This window comes from Myzus persicae, unplaced genomic scaffold, assembly GCF_001856785.1.
Source record: "Myzus persicae strain clone G006 unplaced genomic scaffold, MPER_G0061.0, whole genome shotgun sequence".
Taxonomy (NCBI): domain Eukaryota; kingdom Metazoa; phylum Arthropoda; class Insecta; order Hemiptera; family Aphididae; genus Myzus; species Myzus persicae.
In genome coordinates, this window is record NW_019103930.1 from 19,886 (window position 1) to 42,211 (window position 22,326).

The 22,326-nt window shown below is 29.9% G+C and overlaps 1 protein-coding gene and 2 long non-coding RNA genes across 3 annotated transcripts; 1 reads left to right on the forward strand and 2 right to left on the reverse strand.

The window, feature by feature from the left end:
• The first annotated feature begins 2,824 nt into the window (after nucleotides 1-2,824).
• LOC111036485 lies at nucleotides 2,825-6,085 on the forward strand. Its single transcript, XR_002604769.1, has 3 exons — nucleotides 2,825-2,932; nucleotides 3,906-3,991; nucleotides 5,989-6,085. It is a non-coding gene; the product is annotated as an uncharacterized LOC111036485 (long non-coding RNA).
• Nucleotides 2,879-8,339, reverse strand: LOC111036486. Its single transcript, XR_002604770.1, has 3 exons — nucleotides 8,228-8,339; nucleotides 3,904-3,984; nucleotides 2,879-2,952 (listed from the first exon to the last, which is right to left on the reverse strand). It is a non-coding gene; the product is annotated as an uncharacterized LOC111036486 (long non-coding RNA).
• A 2,161-nt stretch (nucleotides 8,340-10,500) lies between these two features.
• Nucleotides 10,501-17,524, reverse strand: LOC111036480. Its single transcript, XM_022318507.1, has 3 exons — nucleotides 17,047-17,524; nucleotides 12,352-12,496; nucleotides 10,501-10,997 (listed from the first exon to the last, which is right to left on the reverse strand). Exons 1-3 carry the CDS (start codon nucleotides 17,265-17,267, stop codon nucleotides 10,767-10,769), a joined length of 597 nt encoding a protein of 198 aa, XP_022174199.1. The 5' UTR covers nucleotides 17,268-17,524; the 3' UTR covers nucleotides 10,501-10,766.
• Between the last annotated feature and the right edge of the window lie 4,802 nt (nucleotides 17,525-22,326).

A 22,326-nucleotide genomic window follows, 5' to 3' on the forward strand; every position in this document is an offset into this window, starting at 1 on the left:
TGTTAGATAATTTTGATAATGAAAATGAAAATTAATTAACTGTGTAAGACGAGGAATGGGTACCACCACCATTAACTATATCAAGTAAACGTAACATTAGGTGGGCTCAAAAACCATTCAATCAGCCAACTCTCAAATTTGATGACGTAGAACAAAATAATATTATATTAGAATTAAAATCACCTTTAAAATATTTTTCCGAGTATTTTGGTGATGATGTTTTCGAAAAAATGGCATATCATACTAATCTTTATGCGAATCAAAAAGGTGTTACTAGATTTAAACCTACTGATATATACGAAATGAAACACTTAATCGGTATGACGGTATTCATATCATAATGGGTAATTTAAAATATCCACGTGTGCATTTGTATTGGCTAAAACATTCTGAAGTAAATTTAGTTGCTCAAAATATGACCCGAGACAGGTTTTTTTATTTGTGTAATAATTTACATATCGTCGGCAACAATGAAATTCCTAATGGAAACAAAAGAAAAATTTATAAAAGTCAGGCCGTTGTACATTGCTGTTCAAAAATAATGTAATGGTCTACCAATGGAAAGAAACTTGTGAGTTGCATATGGTTCCCTTCAAATGGCAACTATCTATTAATCAATATATGAAGGGAACCTATTAAATGGGGTGTAAAAGTTTTTCTATTATCTGGCGAAAGTGTCATGGGTATTATGAATTGAACCAAAACTTAATAAAAACTGTTGGTTCTGACTTCTGGAGCTAGTGTTGTGTTGTATCTTACGCAAAACGTGAAGCAAAATCGACATTTTTTATTTTTTGATAATTTTTTTTCTTCATTTGGCTTATTTGAAAGATTACAACAACTTCAAATTTATGCTGCTGGAACAATTCGAACAAATTGGTTTGATAACCCACCATCGTTGAGTAACAAAGAAATGCATAAACTTGGCAGAGGAACCACATTCGAGGTAACAACAGATGTACCTGGTTGTCAGTGGCGTAATTACAGGGGGGATTTGGGTGTCATATCCCCCCCATGACGACCTTTTTTTTAAGACTGGTTAGTTATTACATTTTCCTATGTACTTCTTTTTTTTTTTTTGAAATCATCATAACTTACTCTTTATCTAATAATATATTGCACTGAAAGGTGCTTATAATAAATACTTTTTATTTTATTTTTTAGGGGGGGGGGTAAAATGTTAAAACATTTCATCCCCCCCCCCACAAACGTGACCAAATTACGCCACTGCTGGTTGTAATATTGGCATTGTAAAATGGTGCAACAACAAAGCAGTCAATTTAGGATCAAATTTCATAGCATCTGGAGAAGTAGGTGAGTAGGTCGTGTAACTCATTGGGAGAAAAAATAAAAACTTTTTGATATTGAAAGGCCCGAAATAGTGAGGTTATATTAAAATAAATGGTGTTGATAAATTAGATCAACTTATAAGTTATTATCGTATATTTATACGATCTAGCAAATGGACTCTGAGAATGATTATGCATACATTCGATATGGCGATTTCTAATTGTTGGATCTAATATAAAAAAGAATGCACTGACTAGATTCACTTTCCTATCAGAAAAGCTGCCATTTAAAAAAATCGAAGCACTTTTACTGCAAGAAACCGTGATGACAGACATAAATAAATAAATAAATAAATAAAAAACACATATCATTGTAAAATCAATACATTCATCGCTCCGCTCGGAATCTAAAAACTTCCCATACTATAATAACACAAACATTTTTGTTGTTTTTCTTTATAAAAATATATTTTAATAGATTACATAGGTGTAAACACATACACAATATTTTATAAATATCTTTCTAGTACAATCAACAATTATCGATAAGAAAAATACTGCCCGGAAACCAGATTCTGGAAATTGGAAAAAATAATGCTAAGAATAACTTGAAAATTAAATTATCGTAGAAATATAGTTCCGTATGACCTATGACATGATGTTTATACTTTTAGACGATAGGTTAGGTCGAGGACATTTTTTTTATAAAACTATAAATCATACAGAATGTTCCGCATAATGAATGTTAACTGTAAAGATAAATAAATATACTAATTGATTATTATAATTTAGAAAATTAGACCTTTATGGCTTTATATCAAGAACGCAGTCACTCTGCAGTCTACATACTAATTTAAAAATGTAGATAAACATTTTCAAACTGAGCTGAGTTAATATTTTTTTTCAAATTATCTTTTAACTTATCGAATTAAACTAATGATTTGTTAACTGTTAAAATTTAACTTATCGATTAGTGTTCTCTGAACTTCACTTAACCTGAGTAGTGAGTTTATTATATCATGGACTTACCCACCTTTGAGAATATCAGGTCTCGTAGCTGGTCTATGAAGACCGCCAGCCCGCCAATTGACCAGGCACCGGCACATGACCCGAAATTTCATGGAGGAAAAAAACCATTGTTTGAGGTCCACGCCAGTCTGGTAGTTTGGACCCGGGGTGGCGGCGTGGCGTGGGTTGCACCCTCTGCACTCTGCAGCTCAGCAGTCGGTCGGGCTCGGGCTTAACTATGTCACAAGGGTCGCGGAGCAATGGCGTTGTTTGTAGCTATATAGGTAAAAGGCTGTTTGTAGCTGCTCGGACGCGCAAAACGCCCAACAGTTCGCCAGAGGTCAAAATATTTAATAGACGGTATTCAAATTGTTGAAAATGTATTGTGTTTACACCATTTATAACCGCTTTAATCTATATCTATACCAATGTGTAATTAATTCATTGTTTTGTTTATCTTTATCCTTGCTAGTTCAATTCGCTGGACATTTCTAGTGAACCCGAGTACTGGAGTCTGGAACCATATTCCGTGTTGTATGTCTGGAATTGGAAAACTAAAATTCTGTTGCGGTGTGCTTGAGTTGTAACACCACCTACGGCTCTGCGTCGATCACTCCGTCGTTGTTGTAATGAGTGTAAGTATATAGTATGTGCACTGTGCGGGACGTACAGTGGCGGAGTCAGTATTATGAAATGAATTATGAGGAGGAGGGGGGTTAAGCACAAATGAAACTGAATTTTTACAGTTTGTACATAAATAATGTATATCATACATTTTATTAGGGGAATAAATATCAATGGTGAGGGGGGGGGGTTAGGTTAGGTTATGCATTTTTTGCAGGTCATTGTCAACTGTCTGGCGATAAGTTTATGTGGATCATAAGTTGTCTTTATTTGAAAAACTATTCTTGTATAATATTTTAAACTACAAATTCGTTACCTACCATCTGTAAGTAATATATTAATAATTAAACTATATGTTATCTGCAATGTATATGTGTTGTGGCACTTGTGGTATATTCTTACTAAATTCTTACTGATATTATGAGGATGATATCATGCTAATGAGTAAAATGCTATTTTGCAATCTGATATTATATTAAAAAGGTTCTATTAACTGAATTGAAAAGTCCTTATTTTGCATTTTAATGACTAATACATTCTTTTTATATATTTCTTGTCCTTCAAAATCCCTATCTCATAAATTGTGTATCAAAATGGGTGAATAGGAAACTACAATTCTCATAGTATATTTGTTGTTACAATATGTTCAAAATTGAGGAGATACCAAACCTTCATTTATTGTATAGTATTACAAGTACTGAAGCAGGTAACAGCAAATTAATAAAGATAAATGTGTGATGCTCTACATTAATTGGCCATGTGACCAATAAATAAATTGGCATTTGTTGTCTTTTAAGACAACAAGTGTGATGTCTGGTGTTTGAGGTCCTATTAAATGAGATAGTTGTCTAAAAATGCCAACCATTATCGTAAAATCTTTATTAAAATAAAGTTTATTTCATGAGTCAGATTTTTAATAAACCAGTAACACTCATTTTATTAATTATAAATATTGTATACAATTAATAATTTTAATACTTACAGGATTTATTTTGTGGAAAACATTCACACTGTGAAGCACTGAAATGATCTGCTATTACTAAAAACTCATCAGAAGATGACCCTATAAAGTAAATAATTTACAATTATAAATATTATTGTGTATAAGGATTTAAGTTATTTAAAAAAAATAATTGAGAAGTATAATGCATGAGCATTGAATATATTTTATATTAGGTATAAGGTATTATTTATTTAAGTTGTGTGTGAAATATATATTCTTAATTTACATTTATTTGATGTTTATCTGCACATCAAAGCTATTAAAGCTACTAAATTTTAACTGCTTAATGCCTTTTGGTTTTGAGAGAATTGGATATTAAAAATTATAATATATTTAACAACAACTTAAAAAATCATTGCTCTTATATTAAAATATTTTGAATTTTTTTAAGCTTGTATAGTTTTTGATTTTTTTAAAATGTTTTTTTAGTCAATAAATCATTTTTTGCTAGGAAAAAAAATATAAAGTTTACAATAAATTTTCTCATTAATGTTATTATTAAAAGTATTATAAACGGTATGTGTAATTAATAGAAGCAAGTGTAATTCATTTTTTATTCTTGATTTAAGTCAAATTTTTGCATTTTTGGTACTCATCAAATGTTTATCTTATCTTTTATGAACTGCCTTATTAAGCTATTTACAGACAATTTAACTAGTCTTCATCAATCACATTTTAATAACCATCTAATCCAAGGGCGGACCCAGGGAAGGCATTGATGGCAAGTGCCGCTCCTGTTCACAAAAAAATATAATACATTTTATATTATGTATTATATATTTTCTATATGTTTTTATTTTAAAATTTAAATACCCCATTTGTACAGGGATTCTGTTTTCCCTTGATCCAACCCATTGCAGAATTGTTGAGTATTTTGAACTACTTCAAGTACTTCATTGTGGTAGGTAACAAGTTAGATAATAACCATGTTCACCAAAAAAATATATCCAAAAATATCTTTTGCACTTTTTATCATTTCAGAGTTTCAGTGAATCCATTTTAAAAGCAATAGGATTAGATCAAGAAAACATGTTTGATTTTCACAATTTTGAAAATGGTCAAGCAGCTGTAATATATTTTTAAAAATGTATACAGTTGAATCCAGAAAGAAAACTTACTATACTACTAAAATACAATTAATTATTAATGAGTACCTTCATAATTTTTCTTTTAATTTGCATAAATTAGTGTTTCAGTTTTTATATTTTGTGTTTAATTCCTTAGATATTTATTGTCTGTAATTTAATCTCAAATTTAGGAGTCATGGTTATAATAGTATGTGCAAAAAAATTACTATAATCTGCAGTGGCGTAATCAGAATTCATTTTTTTGAGGAGAATTATGAATTTCAAAAATAAAAATACTCTTACCTGAAATTGTGTACTAAAAACACATTTTTACACAACTCTTACGTCAGTTGATCATATTCACTTTAATTTTTCAATATTTAAATTAAATCCAATGCTAGAGAAATGTAGAATTTATATTTATTTTTTATGTTCCCGATTCATAAGATATGTAACATTGAAGAATTTGTAATTAATATTAGTATTTAATTAAGCATGTTTTGATTTCTTGGTAAAGTTACAATATCTGTTTATATTTACTATTTAATTTATTGTGATAATATACTTGATTTAATATAAATGATTTTTCACCATAGATTTTGAAATATTAGGTATGTGTTTATTGTATTGTTTGAATCTACTTATAATTTAAAAAGAAACAATAAGTAAGAAATAAAGTAAATTTTATTTCAATTTATATGTTCAAAATAAAATATTAATTAGTTATTGAAAATGCATTATTAAATGGTACACAGTTTGGAATACCAATACTAAGCGAAAGGTTAGGGTTTTCAAGTGTATCATACCAATTTTCCTAAAATAATCTGTAATTTTTTGATTAAGTATGAACTACTTGTATAAGATACCTGGTGCTATTATTAATAATAATATTACAATTTTAACAAAATATGTTCATTGATTTATTTTTGTTTTTCCCAATTATTAAAAATACTATTTATTTATTATATTTATAATAATTATTTTTTTTAAATTTCAGGTTGAGTCACTTTAGGTAGGTACTAGATATTTGTCACAACAAGTTATCAATGCTGTTAAAATTATAAATAATGTTGGAATCTATGTATTGGTTGTACAAAGTGTAACAAACCGAAAAAAATTGCTCCATTCAAGTTTCATGGCTTGGTTATTTTAGTACTAGTGGTGCAACATTCATTGATTATTTTTCTGTAATTATATATCAAGTAATCAGGGATGTCCCACCTGTAGTACTAGGATAAAATATATCCTCCTGAATTGAATAATTGGCTTTTACTGAAAACTATATTAAAGTTGCAATACAAATAGGATTTAAAAATTCATAGTGATTTGTTTGATTCAAAATGTTAGCCAATAGAAATTAATTTAATCTTGAAAAATATGTGGAATAAGTTGTGATCTATACATGAATTTAGCATGTACGTATATTAAGAATGTATGTTTATTAAAAATATTGTTGTAAGCACTATAAGTGTTTTTTATTTTTTTTTTTATATAAATAGTTGTAATTTTAAAATAAAAATTGTTTTTATTTGTTTAACTCTTTAAATGTTTGACCTTATAATGTTGAATTATTGTTATCTGGCGTTTTCATCAGAAAATATTTTTAGGAGCTCTTTTTGAATTACATTAATAAAGAATATTGACTGAATATTTTTTGTTTTTTGTTATGCTTATTAAAGATTAGATGCTATTTATTTATTTTTTATAATTTATTGAATTTATCAATAGTTAAGTTTTTCATAATTTTCTATGAATATATTAAAAATACAAAGTAGCTAAAAAATGTTAATTTATTTTTATATTTATTGTTAATATCAATTAATACTCTAATAACAAATAACAGAAGTTACATCAAACTATGACCACTGTGAACAAATAAACTTTTTTATCCGTAGTTTTTTTTGACAGTGTATTTTTAATTATAATAATATCTTCTCCTAAAACAAGATAATTGTAACATAATTATCAAGAATACTCAGTAAATTGTTCATAAAATTAATTTCTGAGTTATATAAATCTTTCAATTACAATGTTGTGTTGTATATTTATAATTGAATTTGGAGAGCGTGTAGGCAATTATTTCATTGTCCATTTAATAAATACCTACCCAAATATTATATAACTGAGGAGTTGCTCTGTTGTATGTAATAACTTTATTTAGTTGGTTGCTGTAATGGATATTTTACATTTAGTATGATGAAAAGTGATACTGAATTGAGATGGTCCGTCAGCCTATTTTATGTATTAAATTAGATTTTTTAGAGTGTTGTTAATAGGTTTGTAGCTTGAAATGATTCCAAATATTTTAGAAATTACATTGCGTATATAGTACCTTATTATCCACATGGGTAACTTACAAAATGTTAATCCACTCATCTTTAAAAGTTTAGAAAGTTATGAACCTATTCATTACCTAATAAATAAGTCAGAACTATATAACTAACTAAATATTGAAATTCAGTCCTTGAAGTATATTCAGGTACCTATAGGAATATTCTCAGAAAAAATATTCTGCTTCAATTAAAAAAGAAATAGAAATGCATACAATAATTTACAAAATAAGAAACTTGATGAATTTACTTAGTGCCTTAACAGTTGGTACATTTTATTTTTCGCAAAGATGACCTCAAATTATGGAGAAAAAAATATTTCCTGTAACTTAAATGGTTTTTTTGGAAAAAATAGTGTTCACCGCATTAAAAGAATCAACTTGTGCAATATTATTATTATAAATGTGAAGTATATCCAAATAAATAAAACAATTTTTACGCTGTTGATTTTTTTTTCATACTGACCCTGCACAAATTTAGAACAATAATTATTTCCATAAGAAAACCCCAACGGAATGAAAACAAAACTTTCCAAACTTGTGCTCGCCAGTTGCAACTTATAATGATATTATGAATGTACAACTGACAATTTATATGTTGACATAGTAACATAACCACAATTTGTGTACCCTATATTAAGATTACCTAGTTTCAATGTTATGATATTATTTTTGTTGGAACTCGAAAGTTTAATAAAACTCAAGAATCATTTCCTTCATAGTTAGTGGTAGGTAATAATGATAATCATATTTAATATTTTACTACATATTCGACTAAAGTGGTAGTACAAAATATAATTATCCACGATCATAGCCATCTCCGGTTAATTTACAAAACGATAAATGGGTGCTCGGAATGTTGGTATATATTAATTAATTTTTTTTTAGGGAGATTATTCATACTTACATATCTGTGGTTTTCACCAGGTTAAGTATATTTTTGAACTTTTCGTGATGTTGAACTCGTACATCTATTTTGTTTTATTATTTTATTTTTGTGAATAATAATAACAACAACATTGAATGCCTCCAGAAATTTAATACTACAGTCAAGGCTGTAGCCAGAAAAATATTTTTGGGGGGAGGGGGTTAGAGTATAAATATGTTATATTGTGTAATAAAATATGAAACTATACCAATATTATTAAAATTAAGAACATGACATTTTTTTTAAAATTTCGGTAGGTAACTATGTACATTATCTTATATTTCTACATTAATAATTATAATTCATTACACTTTAGTAAACAAGTTAACTATATACAAATACAATACTTATATCAAAAAAATAAAAAAATGTGTAAAACGTACTACAATACAAATATATTAATTTAATTTTCCTCGAAGTATTAGAAAATCTTTTGATAACTTCTTCAGTGTCAATTTCAACATCTCTATGTATACTCATGAGGGCTAGTCCTACTAACCTTTCTTGTCCGTTGTCCGGTTCTGTTTCTTAAAAACGTTTTTAGGCGTTTTAAAGTTGAAAACGTCCTTTCAGGTGTCGATGTTGACCGTTTTATTTTTTTATGTGTTGTAATCACAGTGACACGTATCAAATATAATAGGCATTTAAAACTATTCAAACTATTCAATATTATTTCAAAAAAATTCGGTTCTACGAAGGAAGAGCGTTATTGGTCGTGCCAAAATCCATGAGGAAGGAGTGGTCGTAGGCGCACACGATTACGGCGGTGTGATGACGCCGTAGGTTGTTCAATCAATAGAAACAAATAATAATTACGGATGTAATCTGTCGATCGACATTTAATTGATCTACGGATCCGTCGATTTTAGTAAGCTGCAGTTTTGTTTGTCAATCGACGAGATCAACGGCACCTATTAGTTTTTTTTATATAATTATTCGACTAGGAACGCATATTATTTAAGTTGTTTTGTGCCAATAAAGTCATTCTCATATATTATGCCGTTTGTCGACTCTATTTAGTCCTATATACATTAAGACTTATTTGTTAAAAGGATTCTAACAATACAATAGGCATATACTAGGCATAATTAAATGAAGCAATACAATAATTTTACTGTATATGTAGGAGTGTAGGACCCTATTTGCTAATTTGTATTGTAGAATAATATCTGTATTTTATATTAAAAAAAAATAACATGGCAGATTTAAATGTTATGTGTGGGTAGCTTTTGTACAGTAACTACATAACAAGTCTTAATTTTAATTTGGACTTCATGCAGAGTGCATATTCAAGTCAATACAATTTAAGTAATGTTTAATTTTTCACATTATATAATATTAATTAATATTCAAATTTTATTTCGTCCAGTCTAATAATTTTAGACACTTGGATGAAGTCGTGAGGTATTTATTTGAAAAAGCTTGTACAACTTCACTTATCAACTTTTTAGTAGAAAATATATTCTGATCATCAACTTTGATAGAGGTTTTTATAGAAAATTAGATCTAGTTGGTACTTTTAGAAGGTAAAAATTGAAAATTCTCAATATTTATTCATATATCCAAGAAAAAAAATGAAAATTTGTTAGAATAGCATTTATTGGAATAATATCTTAAAATAAATATGAAAGTTCAATGTATGTTGGTAACTTACAAGCTCAAATGTTTGTTTGATGGTTTATGAGTACCTATAAAAAATTACTACTTAACCGATTTTGTAAAAATATCAAATTGTTCTTGAAGATATCAGGAAAGTTTGGAGATTAGTTTGAACAAACGATATTGTCCATTTTGGTCGAATTAGTTCACTAAACAATGTACACCGACTCAAATTTTCCTTTGAATGGATGCACACCAAAACCAATATGCACCTATATTAATGCTATATTTTATCATTTTTCATGTTTTCAAGGGAGAGAATTGAGTTATACGGCTAAAAATGGATTGTATTGGATATTTGAATCATTTGAAGTTAGACACAAAAAATACCATTTTCAATAAAAGTTATATCAATAGATTCCCCGAGACTTGAAGATGAAGGGTGTTTAGAGGTGTAGCTTATTTTTTTGAAATTCTATTAGAGAGCTAAATGGTAGCTCAAACATAATTTTTTTTCAGTTTATGAAAACGTAAATTTTTTTTTACCTATATCTAAATGGTTATATATTAGTATATTATAATAATGGTCAATGTTAGACAATTGCATGTTACATTCTAATGTCCTTTTAAAGTTACAAGAAATACGACGTATATATTTGTTGAAATATTTTTTATTAAGAGTACAAATCTTTAGTTCCGGCAACGTCGGTCAGCTAAATTGTATTATAAAATAAAAAATAATTTGACGTGATCTGTAGCGATAAAGATGTCGAGAACGCAGGTCATATACACAAGTAAATAAACCTAAGGTAAGACACAATGATATAATATAATATGTATTTTAATATCTATATGGCCAGGCGGATATCTGCACAGCGGAATGCTGTATACTGTTATTCTGGACCTGGAGCAGAGGAAATTATTCTTCATTCTCATAGATCGGTTCCGATTCGATGATTTCGTCGTGGGTCAGATCAATCGCCTCATCCTCAGAAGTCTCTAAAGGTTCCTCTTCATGGATAATGTCGAGCATAAAATAGTTTGGCTCATCCATGTCTATTTCCATTTCGTCGTTAGTCGGCCGTTCCAGGGAGTTATGCCTGAACATGGCCGGGTGTGGATAAAAAATAGAGGCGTACAAGGGAGGCGGCTGACAAAAATAAATAAATAACATTATCAATAATCAGCAAATAAAATTAAGGTTAAGGCCCAATTTTTTGGACACGGCAGGGCTTAATCAGGATCAAAAATACAGTGGCTCTCCCCCAGAACAAAAAATAATAATTGTACAACCAATTTTATAGCGAATATGGGCAAGTTGATGTTTTTAAATAGGTTAAGTCAAGTTAATAATACACATTAATAAGAATAAGAATAAGTTAAAAAGTTATTATTTACACAATTTTTTTAAACTTTTATTAGGTAAGTACCAAAGTTATAAAAGTTAATAATTTTTTTGTTTATAACACTAAACACTATCCAATTTTATTTTTTTTACCAACTCAAAACTTAATTGTGTTTATAAAATATTTCAATATTATAGTAGGTACTTCAGTGATCTTTTTTATCACTAAAAAAACCACCGACACCAAACATTACCTGAAATATTTTTTGATATTAAAACAAAATCAATTGAAATGTAATAAAATAACTGTACTATATTATATCAATTGTTTGAATAATATCATTTGATCTGGTTTGAAATAATAATATTTAAGAAATGCTAAATTTCTCTAGATTACGCCTTCTCAAAACATTTATTAACAATAACAAATACACTAATATCAACATATAACTGCTCAATGCTCATATATAAATCTTTAATCAAATCAGTCTGGACATATGGCATACATTTATGGGGTAATGCAAAAAAATCAAACGTAAATAAAATACAAACATTTCAAAACATAGCACTCAGGAAACTTTTAAATGCTCTTCCTTACGTTTCGAACAACACTATTCACACTAATCTAAAAATGAAATTGGTACACGGAGAAGTTATAGCTCATTACCGACGCTTCTACAATCATCTTTCATCTAATAGCAACCTGTTAATACGAGATCTCGCAATTCTTTCTATTCCTGGAAACCCACCCAGACATTTAAAACGAAAATGGTGTCATGACCTACTTGTTCACACCCCTCCCATCAACTAATCCAAAATCAGAGTTTCAGTTGTTTAACTAATTTTATATAAAAAAAAAATCAATATTAAGTGTCATTAGTGGATGACTTCTCACGTCAAGCGTATCATGTGTAATTTACTCTAACCATAAAAAACTATTGTGCCCCTAAGGTATAGATTGTTTATCCCAAATAAAAAAAAAAAAGATACTAAACGAATAATTTTAGAAAATGTGAATGGTGAAAAGCGCCACCTCTAGTCACATGGTCATGGACTAAATTTAGGCAGCCACCATGGTATATAGGTATAAGTACCACGATATGTTATTATGTATTTAGAAGTACTATTATATTTTACATTATAATATGATAAAACGTACCTCATCGGGGTGGATATCAAAAGGAACTTTACGGTCTTTTCCAATATCTTCGTAACGTGGCGGCCTGTCTTGCATTTTCATCATCATGAACTCGCCCGGCGAAATCCTGTCGTTGGCCTTGGCCATACTGTGCAGCAAATCGCATCTGTAAAAATAACGTTAGGTCAAACGGGACCAAGAAAACCCTAAAAATAATATTCCTGCGGGGGGTGCGAGCTTAAAGCGGGATATGTAAGCCACAGAGTCTCATACATGTATACATGAGATGTCTTCAGCAAACTTAGTTTTCGTTTTAAAATGGCTTACAACCAATACAACCTGAGTAAACTAAATTACATAAATCAGTACCTAGTACCATTGATTATAGGTAGTATAAAAGTATATTTTCGCGGAAGTAATGCGCAAGCAGTCCCCGCGGCGCCGTCGGTTCAAACAAAAAAAAAAAGTATAAAAGTATATAATATATAACATATTATTTAGTGATGTATAGTTGACAGAGCTGTTGAAGGATTCCAGACACCAACACGGCAACACCACACGGAACGAAGAGATTTGGTGCTGTGGAATTGGCGGCGACCGGAAATATATATAGTGATTTGGCCGGCAAGATAACTGCGAGGAGAAAAAGCGAGTCAGCAGACCGCACTACGGTCTCAGGCATTGGAGTAGCCAGGATTTTGAAATTGGGGGGGGGAAGGTTAGGTTAGGTTAGGTACGACGGCGTCTTCAGCTAAGAGGAAAAGCGTTAAGGCACTGTGAACTATGCTGCTGTATAAGGCGTCAATTTTTTGGAGAGGCACATTTTTTATACTGTGAAAAATTATATTTAAGTTAGAGTTAAATTGTGATATTTTTAGGATAAGGGTTGCAAATTGTTAAATCTGCCCCTGTTACGCGCATAGGTTCAAAGAAACTACTAACTATTTTAAATTTAATTTAATATGGGTAAGCTACCTACCTCCCTTAGTACCTACTACCTATTTATTTAAAGTTTTTCAAAAGAAGTTGGGTTAAAACAAAAATTATTTTAGTACCTATAATAATAGTAATTATATATACCTACTTTTGACACTTTTTTTAGGTAGTATTTACAACCACCAATTTATCCTGATTAAATATTACCAAAGGTGGGCAAGTTAATGAAAAAAATTAACTATAGCAAGTTAAGTTAATTCAATAAAATTTCCTTCAGTTAAGTTAAAAGTTATCCCCCAAAAAAATTAACTAGTTAAGTAGTTAGACACAAAATAAAATTAACTTAACTCAGTTAAAAAAAAGTTAATTTTTTTTCAAGTCACAATAATCATAAATTCATAAGCCATAAATTTCCCTAGTATTTTGATTTATACAAACATATAATCTCATATTGTGTCATACTTGTATTTATAACGAATACGACAGTATAAATATAAATAGGTATCTTGATTCTCAGACAACTTATTAGTTTTTGTTTTGTTCATTGGAATAATATTGTCGTACCACTTTACCAGTTGTATATTGTATATATTATTGATATCGCCATAAACACTACGATATTTATTTTTAAGCCGGTTTTTAGATCTATACTTGGAGAGACGAATTAAAAATCGGATTATTCAATACCGAGTAGATCATTATAAATAAAACTCGTGAAAATCGGCAGTCCAAACAATATTGTCAATTATCATTTGTCAGTATTCTAATTATTACTATTTACTAGTGTAGATTAAAATATAATCTGATTATTATGAATTGATGATATTATAACATTAGAAAAATAAATTACCAAAATCGAAAGAATAAGTTTTGTATGTTTGTTCCACGTGAATAGGTGATATAAAAAAAAAATTAAAATTAACTTAAGTGTGCCATAATGATAATTAACTTTAAAAAGTTAAGACAATACAAAATTTAACTGACTGAATAAGTTAATAAGTTAAAAACAAAAATAATTAACTAGTTACCTAAGTTAAAAGTTTAAAAAAATTAACTTTTTAACAAGTTAATGCCCATCATTGAATATTACTATTATATTATATACCTAGGTACCTGTTAAATAATAACATGTATTTAAATATATTTTAGTTGTATTTTAGTAAAAAATCTTTTAGTTCAAAGTATTATTAAAACGTAAAATGTTTAATAAGTTATATCCAAGCCATGTTAAAAATCTAAAGGCAATGCTACACAATGTGTATTAAAACCTTGGTACCTAATACATTATTGTGTTAACAGAATTTATCATAAAAGAAAATGTAAATAATATTTGTAGACTTCTTAAATTTATTACTTCAAATTAAATGGCAGCAACATAACTGTTATTATCAAATTGTTTTATCTCCTCAGTCAGACGATAAACAATTTTAATTTCAATCCAAACTAATTGGATATTGGTAAACAAAAATAATATAATCATCCAGTAGTTATTGAAACTTTACTATTTACTTTTTATAGTAGACATGTTAAAAATAAAGTACCTACCTATGTCAAGTGTAAAGATCATAACTTATATAAATTAAAATTGTCGAGGTATATCTACAGACTACAACTAGTTAATTAGATATTTCTTATAATTTTTAAGTCATCAATATGTTATGTAAAATATTAAAATAGAAAATATGAACAAGGAACTATGTAGTAAGTCTACAGTTGACTTCTATCGTTAACACACAATTTTTAGACATTTTCTTTATAGTTTTAAGTCAGATTTTATTTTATTTATTTATTTCAATATAATTTCATATTTTTTTAAAAACTTTTATTTACCTATTTGATAAAAGAAGTTGTTCTTATCACTTTATTAATTATTCATTAGAGGTTGAAGCATCAGTCCTGTCAGCTCTAAAAACAAAATAAGAAGAATTTGGCTGTTGGCAGTGTTGGGATGACCCAGGTTCCTATATAATTTATTAATATGTTCAGTGATTAATTAACAATAATTATATTGTACAATATACATATCCATTAAAACATTTTGACAGGTTCAAATAACATAATAATTACCTGGTAAATTGATATTAGCTAGGTATCGAGTCCATAATTTTGGTAAAGCATTTTCTAAAATGAAGATGAAAATAAATTAAAGTAAATTTGATGTACCATATTCTCTTTGGTACGATTTATTACAAATGGTACATAGTTTGATTTGGCGCTTTAGCATTTTTTTTTAAATACTCCCCATAATATGGAGTTGTTTTTCTTGAGCCACTACATATTGATACAACTAACAATATTGTTTTAAAAATCAAATTATTAACTGCAACACAGTCACACAGAATCGCTAAATCACAGAGTCAAAATATTGAACTACGATTTACGATCATCTGGATTCATACTATTAATTGTCTAATGTCTATAACAATGGTATCATTGTGATGGGCGAAGTTAGAAATTATCATCCATATATTTTCTTTGATAAAACTTTAAATTAGTATCCTTTGTCTGTGATCATACATGTACCTAATTCTGATTTTCTAGTTATTACCATAATAGTTATACTTGTACCAACTATCTAAAATTATTAAGGATTTACCTATATTAGTAAGTCACTCAAAAAGTTATTAATTGTTATTCAACTAACAATTATTAAATCACTTTTGAATATCTACAAATTATTTGAATAAAAATTATTCGAATAATTTGCAGTTAAATAAAAAAATTTGAATAACTTATTTTAAAAAACTAACTTTTTAATCATTGCCTCCCATCACTAATAAACAATTACTACATTATTATCGGCTTACTGAACGTTACTGTAATTACTTGTTTACTTGGCTTACTGTAATTTATTCATAATATTACAGAAATATTTGATCACTTATATCTGTATAATGTTTTTTTTTTATTTAAATGATATCTGTTGCTAAATTATTTTAAATTCTGATTCAGATAGTTTTCACAAATAAATAGCATCAGGTGATACGTTTGTGAGTCCACCTCGAGTAACTATTTAATGATCAATGTTTCAGAATCACCAGTAGGTCACCAGATATATGTTTAGTTGAAGTTAAAGCACAAATATAAAGATCACATTTAATAACTTTTTTACTTGTCTAACTACAAATCCAGATTTTTTAACAAACAAAGCCACACACAAGTTATTAAGTATGCTAGTATACTGTATAGTGTATAAAATATTTTTAACAAAATTAAACATACTGAAGGAAGTTTTAGTTTAAATACAAAAAAAAAAAATATAAACAGCAAAATATAAATAATAAAAACAAAAGTGTTTCATTGGCTGACAGATTATTACATATAGCTCACTCGCATGATCAACACAGGTAAACATAATGTTGACCTTGGAGAGTTTACACATTCACATCAGATGAACTTTATGTTGACCTGTTGCCTCGAGAGAGTTTACACATTTACTCCAGGCAAACATAATTTTGACCTTGAATAGTTTACACATTTCCATCAGGTCAACACTATGACAAGTGTCAACTTGTTGCTCCGGGAGAGTTTACACATTTCTTCCTAGTGAAAATAACGTTGACCCGAGAATTTACTAGTCTTGTGCATTGACTTTTAACAACCAGGAGAATTAAACACTGTGCAGACGGATATTTGCTAGTTTACTCAAGGTACGACTTGGTTACCTACTAGTATATAAATGAACATTATACATACCTGCCTTATATACCCTAACCCGTTATAGCCTTTAATCTACCACACAGACGAATATGACGTTTATAAATCAGGAATGTCACTTACAACATGTTAGCTTCGTTCTCCAAAGCGGCGATTTCCAATTCGTGGTAAATGGCTTCTTCCATGGCGTCGCTGTCGTAGGATCCAAGCGACGAAATCGATATCGACGAGTGTCCGACGCTACTAGCGCCGAGGGAAAAGCGAAAAGAATCGTCCGAATCGCTCGAATCTTCGGGCTCCGACAGAACATCGAATGGACGGCCAGAAGCCGTGAACGCCGCCATCACCTTCAACGGCTCAACGCCGATGATGAAGAGCCGAAACAATATTCACAGCTCTGATGATAAACGTCGGGAACGGTTGTGAAAACCGGCGGGGCGATGGCGAAGCGGACAACAGGCTTAATGAAGTACTTACGACTAACTAATATTCTAATCCAACAGCAACATGTGAGTGTCGTTACGAAATGCCTACTGGCTCTACAATGTTTAATGTCGGGCACGGACACGAGTCGGTGCGAGCGCGGGACGCTGGACGCCTGTGGAATGCGGGACTCGCTGTATGGTGATTGGTGGTGCGCTACCTGGCCGGCGATCGTGGCGCACCCGTCGGGTGGCCGGGTGTCAACGTGATGCCGAATTTCGATTTTCGGCGGGTGAGAGGGGAGGGGGGGCTTAGCGATAGCTGCAATGCTGCCGCTGTTTCGATGCGTCAATAGTCATAGTGCGTCATTTACGGGATGGGGATTGTTCTACAGGTAGAATCGTGGCAGGTAGGTGCCCGTTGTCCGTTTATCTAATACAGTGTTTCCCAAAGGGTGTGCCGCGGCACAACAGTGTGCCGTGAAATTTGAAAGGTGTGCCGCGACAACTTGAACTTTTTTTTATAAAAAAAACATAAAATGATTTTTTTTTTAAATATTAAAATATATAATACAAATAAAACTAATAATTAATACAAAAACGAACGTCGCAAAGCTTCAATACAATTTGGGCTGGCCGTTGTGTTTTTTGAACGTAACTGTTTCGTATGACCGAACGAATTATTACTTAATATTGAAAGGCCAAAAATGTATAGTACACGGGACAATTCTATGATATATATATACAAGTACAGCTATCAAGAAAAAATAATATTATTACCTATTAACGATAATAATATCAGACATCATTACCTATATACGTATTATTCGATAAGTAGATAATATTTATTCAAAGTGTGCCGTGACTTATAATAACTAATAATAATGTGCCGCGATGGGAAAAAGTTTGGGAACCGCTGATCTAATAGGTCTGTGGAATAAACCGCCGGGCCCCAAAACAACGGCAGCGGTGCAGCTGTCGCGACAGTTGTAGCCATTTTTCTCCAAAAACGAGATACCGCTTTCCTCCAAAAACGAGATTCTTGACTATTATCCTCCAATAAATAATAAATAAAATAATAAAATGGTTAATAATATAAATAATTAATGCATGGCAAAAAAAAAATAATAACATTTTTGTCAGGTATTATGTCTAATACAAGTAAAATAATAAAAAAGTTAATATAAACTATAAATATTGTGATTCTATTTTTATAATATATTAATATGGTACGTAATACTACAACACTGGCTAAAATATTGGAGAAAAATAGACATAATTTTAGTCGAAAATAATGTGGAGGAAAATGGAAACCAACCTTAGGTAGTATTTTGGAGAAAAACGGTACTTCGTTTTTGAAAGAATATGGAATCGGCAGTCGCGACGCCTCCGTTTCAAGCTGAAAATCGAAATTCGACGTCACTTTTACAGCCGTATGTACCAATTATAAGCGTATGACGGGTTAGATTTTGGGATGGCGCCTACCACGGACAGGCGTACTGAAACCAATGACAAAATAAGCTGATACATGTATAATAAAAACATATTAAAATATTTATTTTGTCATGCGGAAACCGACTGTGACCAGCTGGCCACCAGTGTTGCACCAAGGGCTAATGATATTGCTTCCGTATCGGACCGCATGGTTAAGATAATTTTTAGTGGTTTTCCGAGTATTTACCTATTGCTATTGATTATATTGTACAATATTATATAATCAATGCTGAAAATAATAGTTTTCCGGATGGTCGTTTACAACATAGGTACTTACATATTTGAAATAACCATTTATTAGCTATTAAAATATTTGTCCATTTATAGATAATACATTTATATAATCTAATTTTGGTTTAATTACTAACGACTTTTTTAGTTCTATATAAATTTTAGTTTTATGGTAACTGGTCGTTAAGTACTTACCCAAAAAAACAGGAATATAAATTTTCAGAACTCTCCCTGTCCATATAGACGCCTATTTTATTTCCGAAAGTAAAATGCCTAAAATACGAGCTATGGAATAATACTATAATAGATAGAGGGGTCAAAGTGTCTCAAAATAAGTGGAGGGCTACCTTTCATAATTTATATAGTTCTCATTATATTGCTTGAACAGCCGTCCAAAATAAGTGGAGAGATGGAAAATAGCAGGTACACATCTAGGTTCTTGAGGCATACGTTTTACTGTTTTGGTTTAATTTATAAAAATACACGTTATGACAATATAACTTATAAATCTAAAGATAGGTACAATTCAAATTTAAAATCTATTGACTTGTACAATGGACAAAATACTCCAAGTGATCATGATCCTGATTAACTATCAGTGGCGCTGGATCCAATGATCGGTGCATATAATAATGACCAGACCACTTTTTATTGTGTGTGGCCGTCGTGTTAATATGGCCACTGAGTAGATGTAGCCATTTCGTTTGGTCGGGAACACTAAAACCGTGCAACGTAAAATTGTTGAAAATGCTAAGCAACAATAACACAACTAAAACCAGAAAACACGGTGCGTCTCCGCTGGATTTGGCTTTGCCATTTTTTGATACTTAAAATAAAATTTCATTATTTGAATAAGGGATGATATGAGATTGACTATCTAAATCTATAGTATTTTAATTTATCCGTGGTAATTGCCAACGAACACAAAACAGTGACGTGACAGCAATAATCGTTTTAGATGTTCAGTGTTTTAATAATATTTTAAAATAAAACAAAACAAAATAATATATATTACTTACGTTTATTTATTGCTAGGGGCATGAATTTGTAGGAAAGTGCATTTTTTTGGTGATTGCGAAACATAGCTTTGTTAGTAAATAATTTAAGTTATGTAACTACGAATCCATTTATGCAACTTTTACTTTGCATTTTTTGATATTTTAATTGTTTAGGTCATTTTTGTGCATTTTTAGGTCTTATTTTCCTTTTTTAGTTCATTTTCCAGTATTTTTATTCGAATTTCGTTTTTCAAACTTCAACTTAAAATGCTTATATAAAAGAAAAGTTGTACCCTTGTTTCTTTAATTTTTTTTATTTGCTTTTATAACAACTTATGACTTTATGAGGAACTTTCGACCTTGTATTCATTTTTTTGACATTTCATATTTTGTACTATACGAATATAAAATACCTTGTATTTTTTTAGTTTGTGGTATAGATGCACAATATCTGTCTGTATAAATATGATTACATATATTTATTTTCTCTACATTGTTGAACAGCCGTACCTATAGGATAACAAATGAATAACAAAATGTATAAAAATATATTTCAATTTTTTTTCTCAATAATTTGGAGTAGTTATAACTTATAATACATCTAATTAGATCATTAATTTTTAAGAGAAATAAGCAAATACTAATTTTGTAAGTAACCTTAAAAAAATGTCACAATGTGGCATTCAGACAAAAAACAAATTACAAGAAATAAAAATACATTAAAAATGTAAAAATGTAAAAATGTACAGATCCTACGCCTCCCAATAGCTGACACCACAACAATTATTAATATATATTCTAATTTTTTTTACACCTTCGAATAGTGGTCATTTCTGACAGTCCTGGTGGTGTCTACTGTTCAGAGGTTTTACTGTAGATTGCTACTTTTCACACATTCGCATTTCATAAATAGGTTTAATATTTGTATTGTTTTATATTTTTTACCTTAATGTTTAACTTAAAGGGGGGGGGGGTCGAAGCATTAGCGTCACCAATTTCGTTCAAACTTTAATAGGTTCATTTTGAGTGTTTGAAATTGATTGTACCTATAGGTTATATCTATTGAACATAGTAATATAGTATATAATAGTATGGTTCATAGTTCATACCTACTTATAAAAGCATTTAGTAAAATAACATTGTAGTAGGTATATTAATAGAATAACGAGTACCTATATTACTATATTTATATATTGATCAATGATCAGTATAATATTATAAATTATTCCCATACATAAATATGTAATTGCAAAATTATCATTTATCATATTATTATTATTATTATTATTATTTATTTTAAATCAAAGTCGGAGTCCTCCAAGGATCAGTTCTGGGACCAACCCTATTTAATATTTACTGCTACAACATTCCAATCCCCCTCAACTCATTAAATGAAATAATCACCTGGTTCAAAAAATGGAAGTTGAATCTAAACCCAAATAAAAGTGAGGTTAAAATATTCACCCTTAAAAGATACAACAACCCCTATAACATTCACATAAACAACCAGGTCATTCAATGGAATAAAAAAGACGACGCATTCAAATATCTAGGTGTCCACCTAGATGAAAAACTTACTTGGAACATCCACATAAACAAAAAACTCATACAGGGCAACACAAGGATGAGAAATCTTTACCCTCTAGTCAACTATAGATCAACGTTACAAATCAAGTCATCACTCCTCCTATATACCTTAATAATCAGACCATTTCTAACGTATTCCCGCCCTGTTTGGGCGGCAGCCTCGCCCACTAAAATAAAAAAAATCCAAACCCTCCAAAACAAATTCCTTAGAATTTGTCTTAAAGCACCTTGGTATATGAGGAATCGCCAAATACACAATGATACTGGAATATCCCTAATAAATATCTGGATTAAAACCCAACTTAAAAACTTTCACGCTAAGCTGAAAGACTCGGACGGAGCCCGCGATTACCAACTAGGAAAGAAAACCCAAAATAGGCGACTGCGACCTCGACTGCCCCAAGACATTCTCCTATCAGACACTGAAGAGTTCTCATCGGAAGATGAATAATAAATCAACAAATAATGTCAAACCTAACTATGAATTATTATAGCATTGTAATCACTAACATAAATGTAAATATTAAATCGTAATTGTAATGTAATGTATCGTACTTGTAATAGCACTTAATGTGATGAAACATTTTAAAATTATTTATTTTATACATCTGAAAATGGCAAAAACCTATAATTAGGTGTATATACCATACATGATACTAATGAATCTTAAC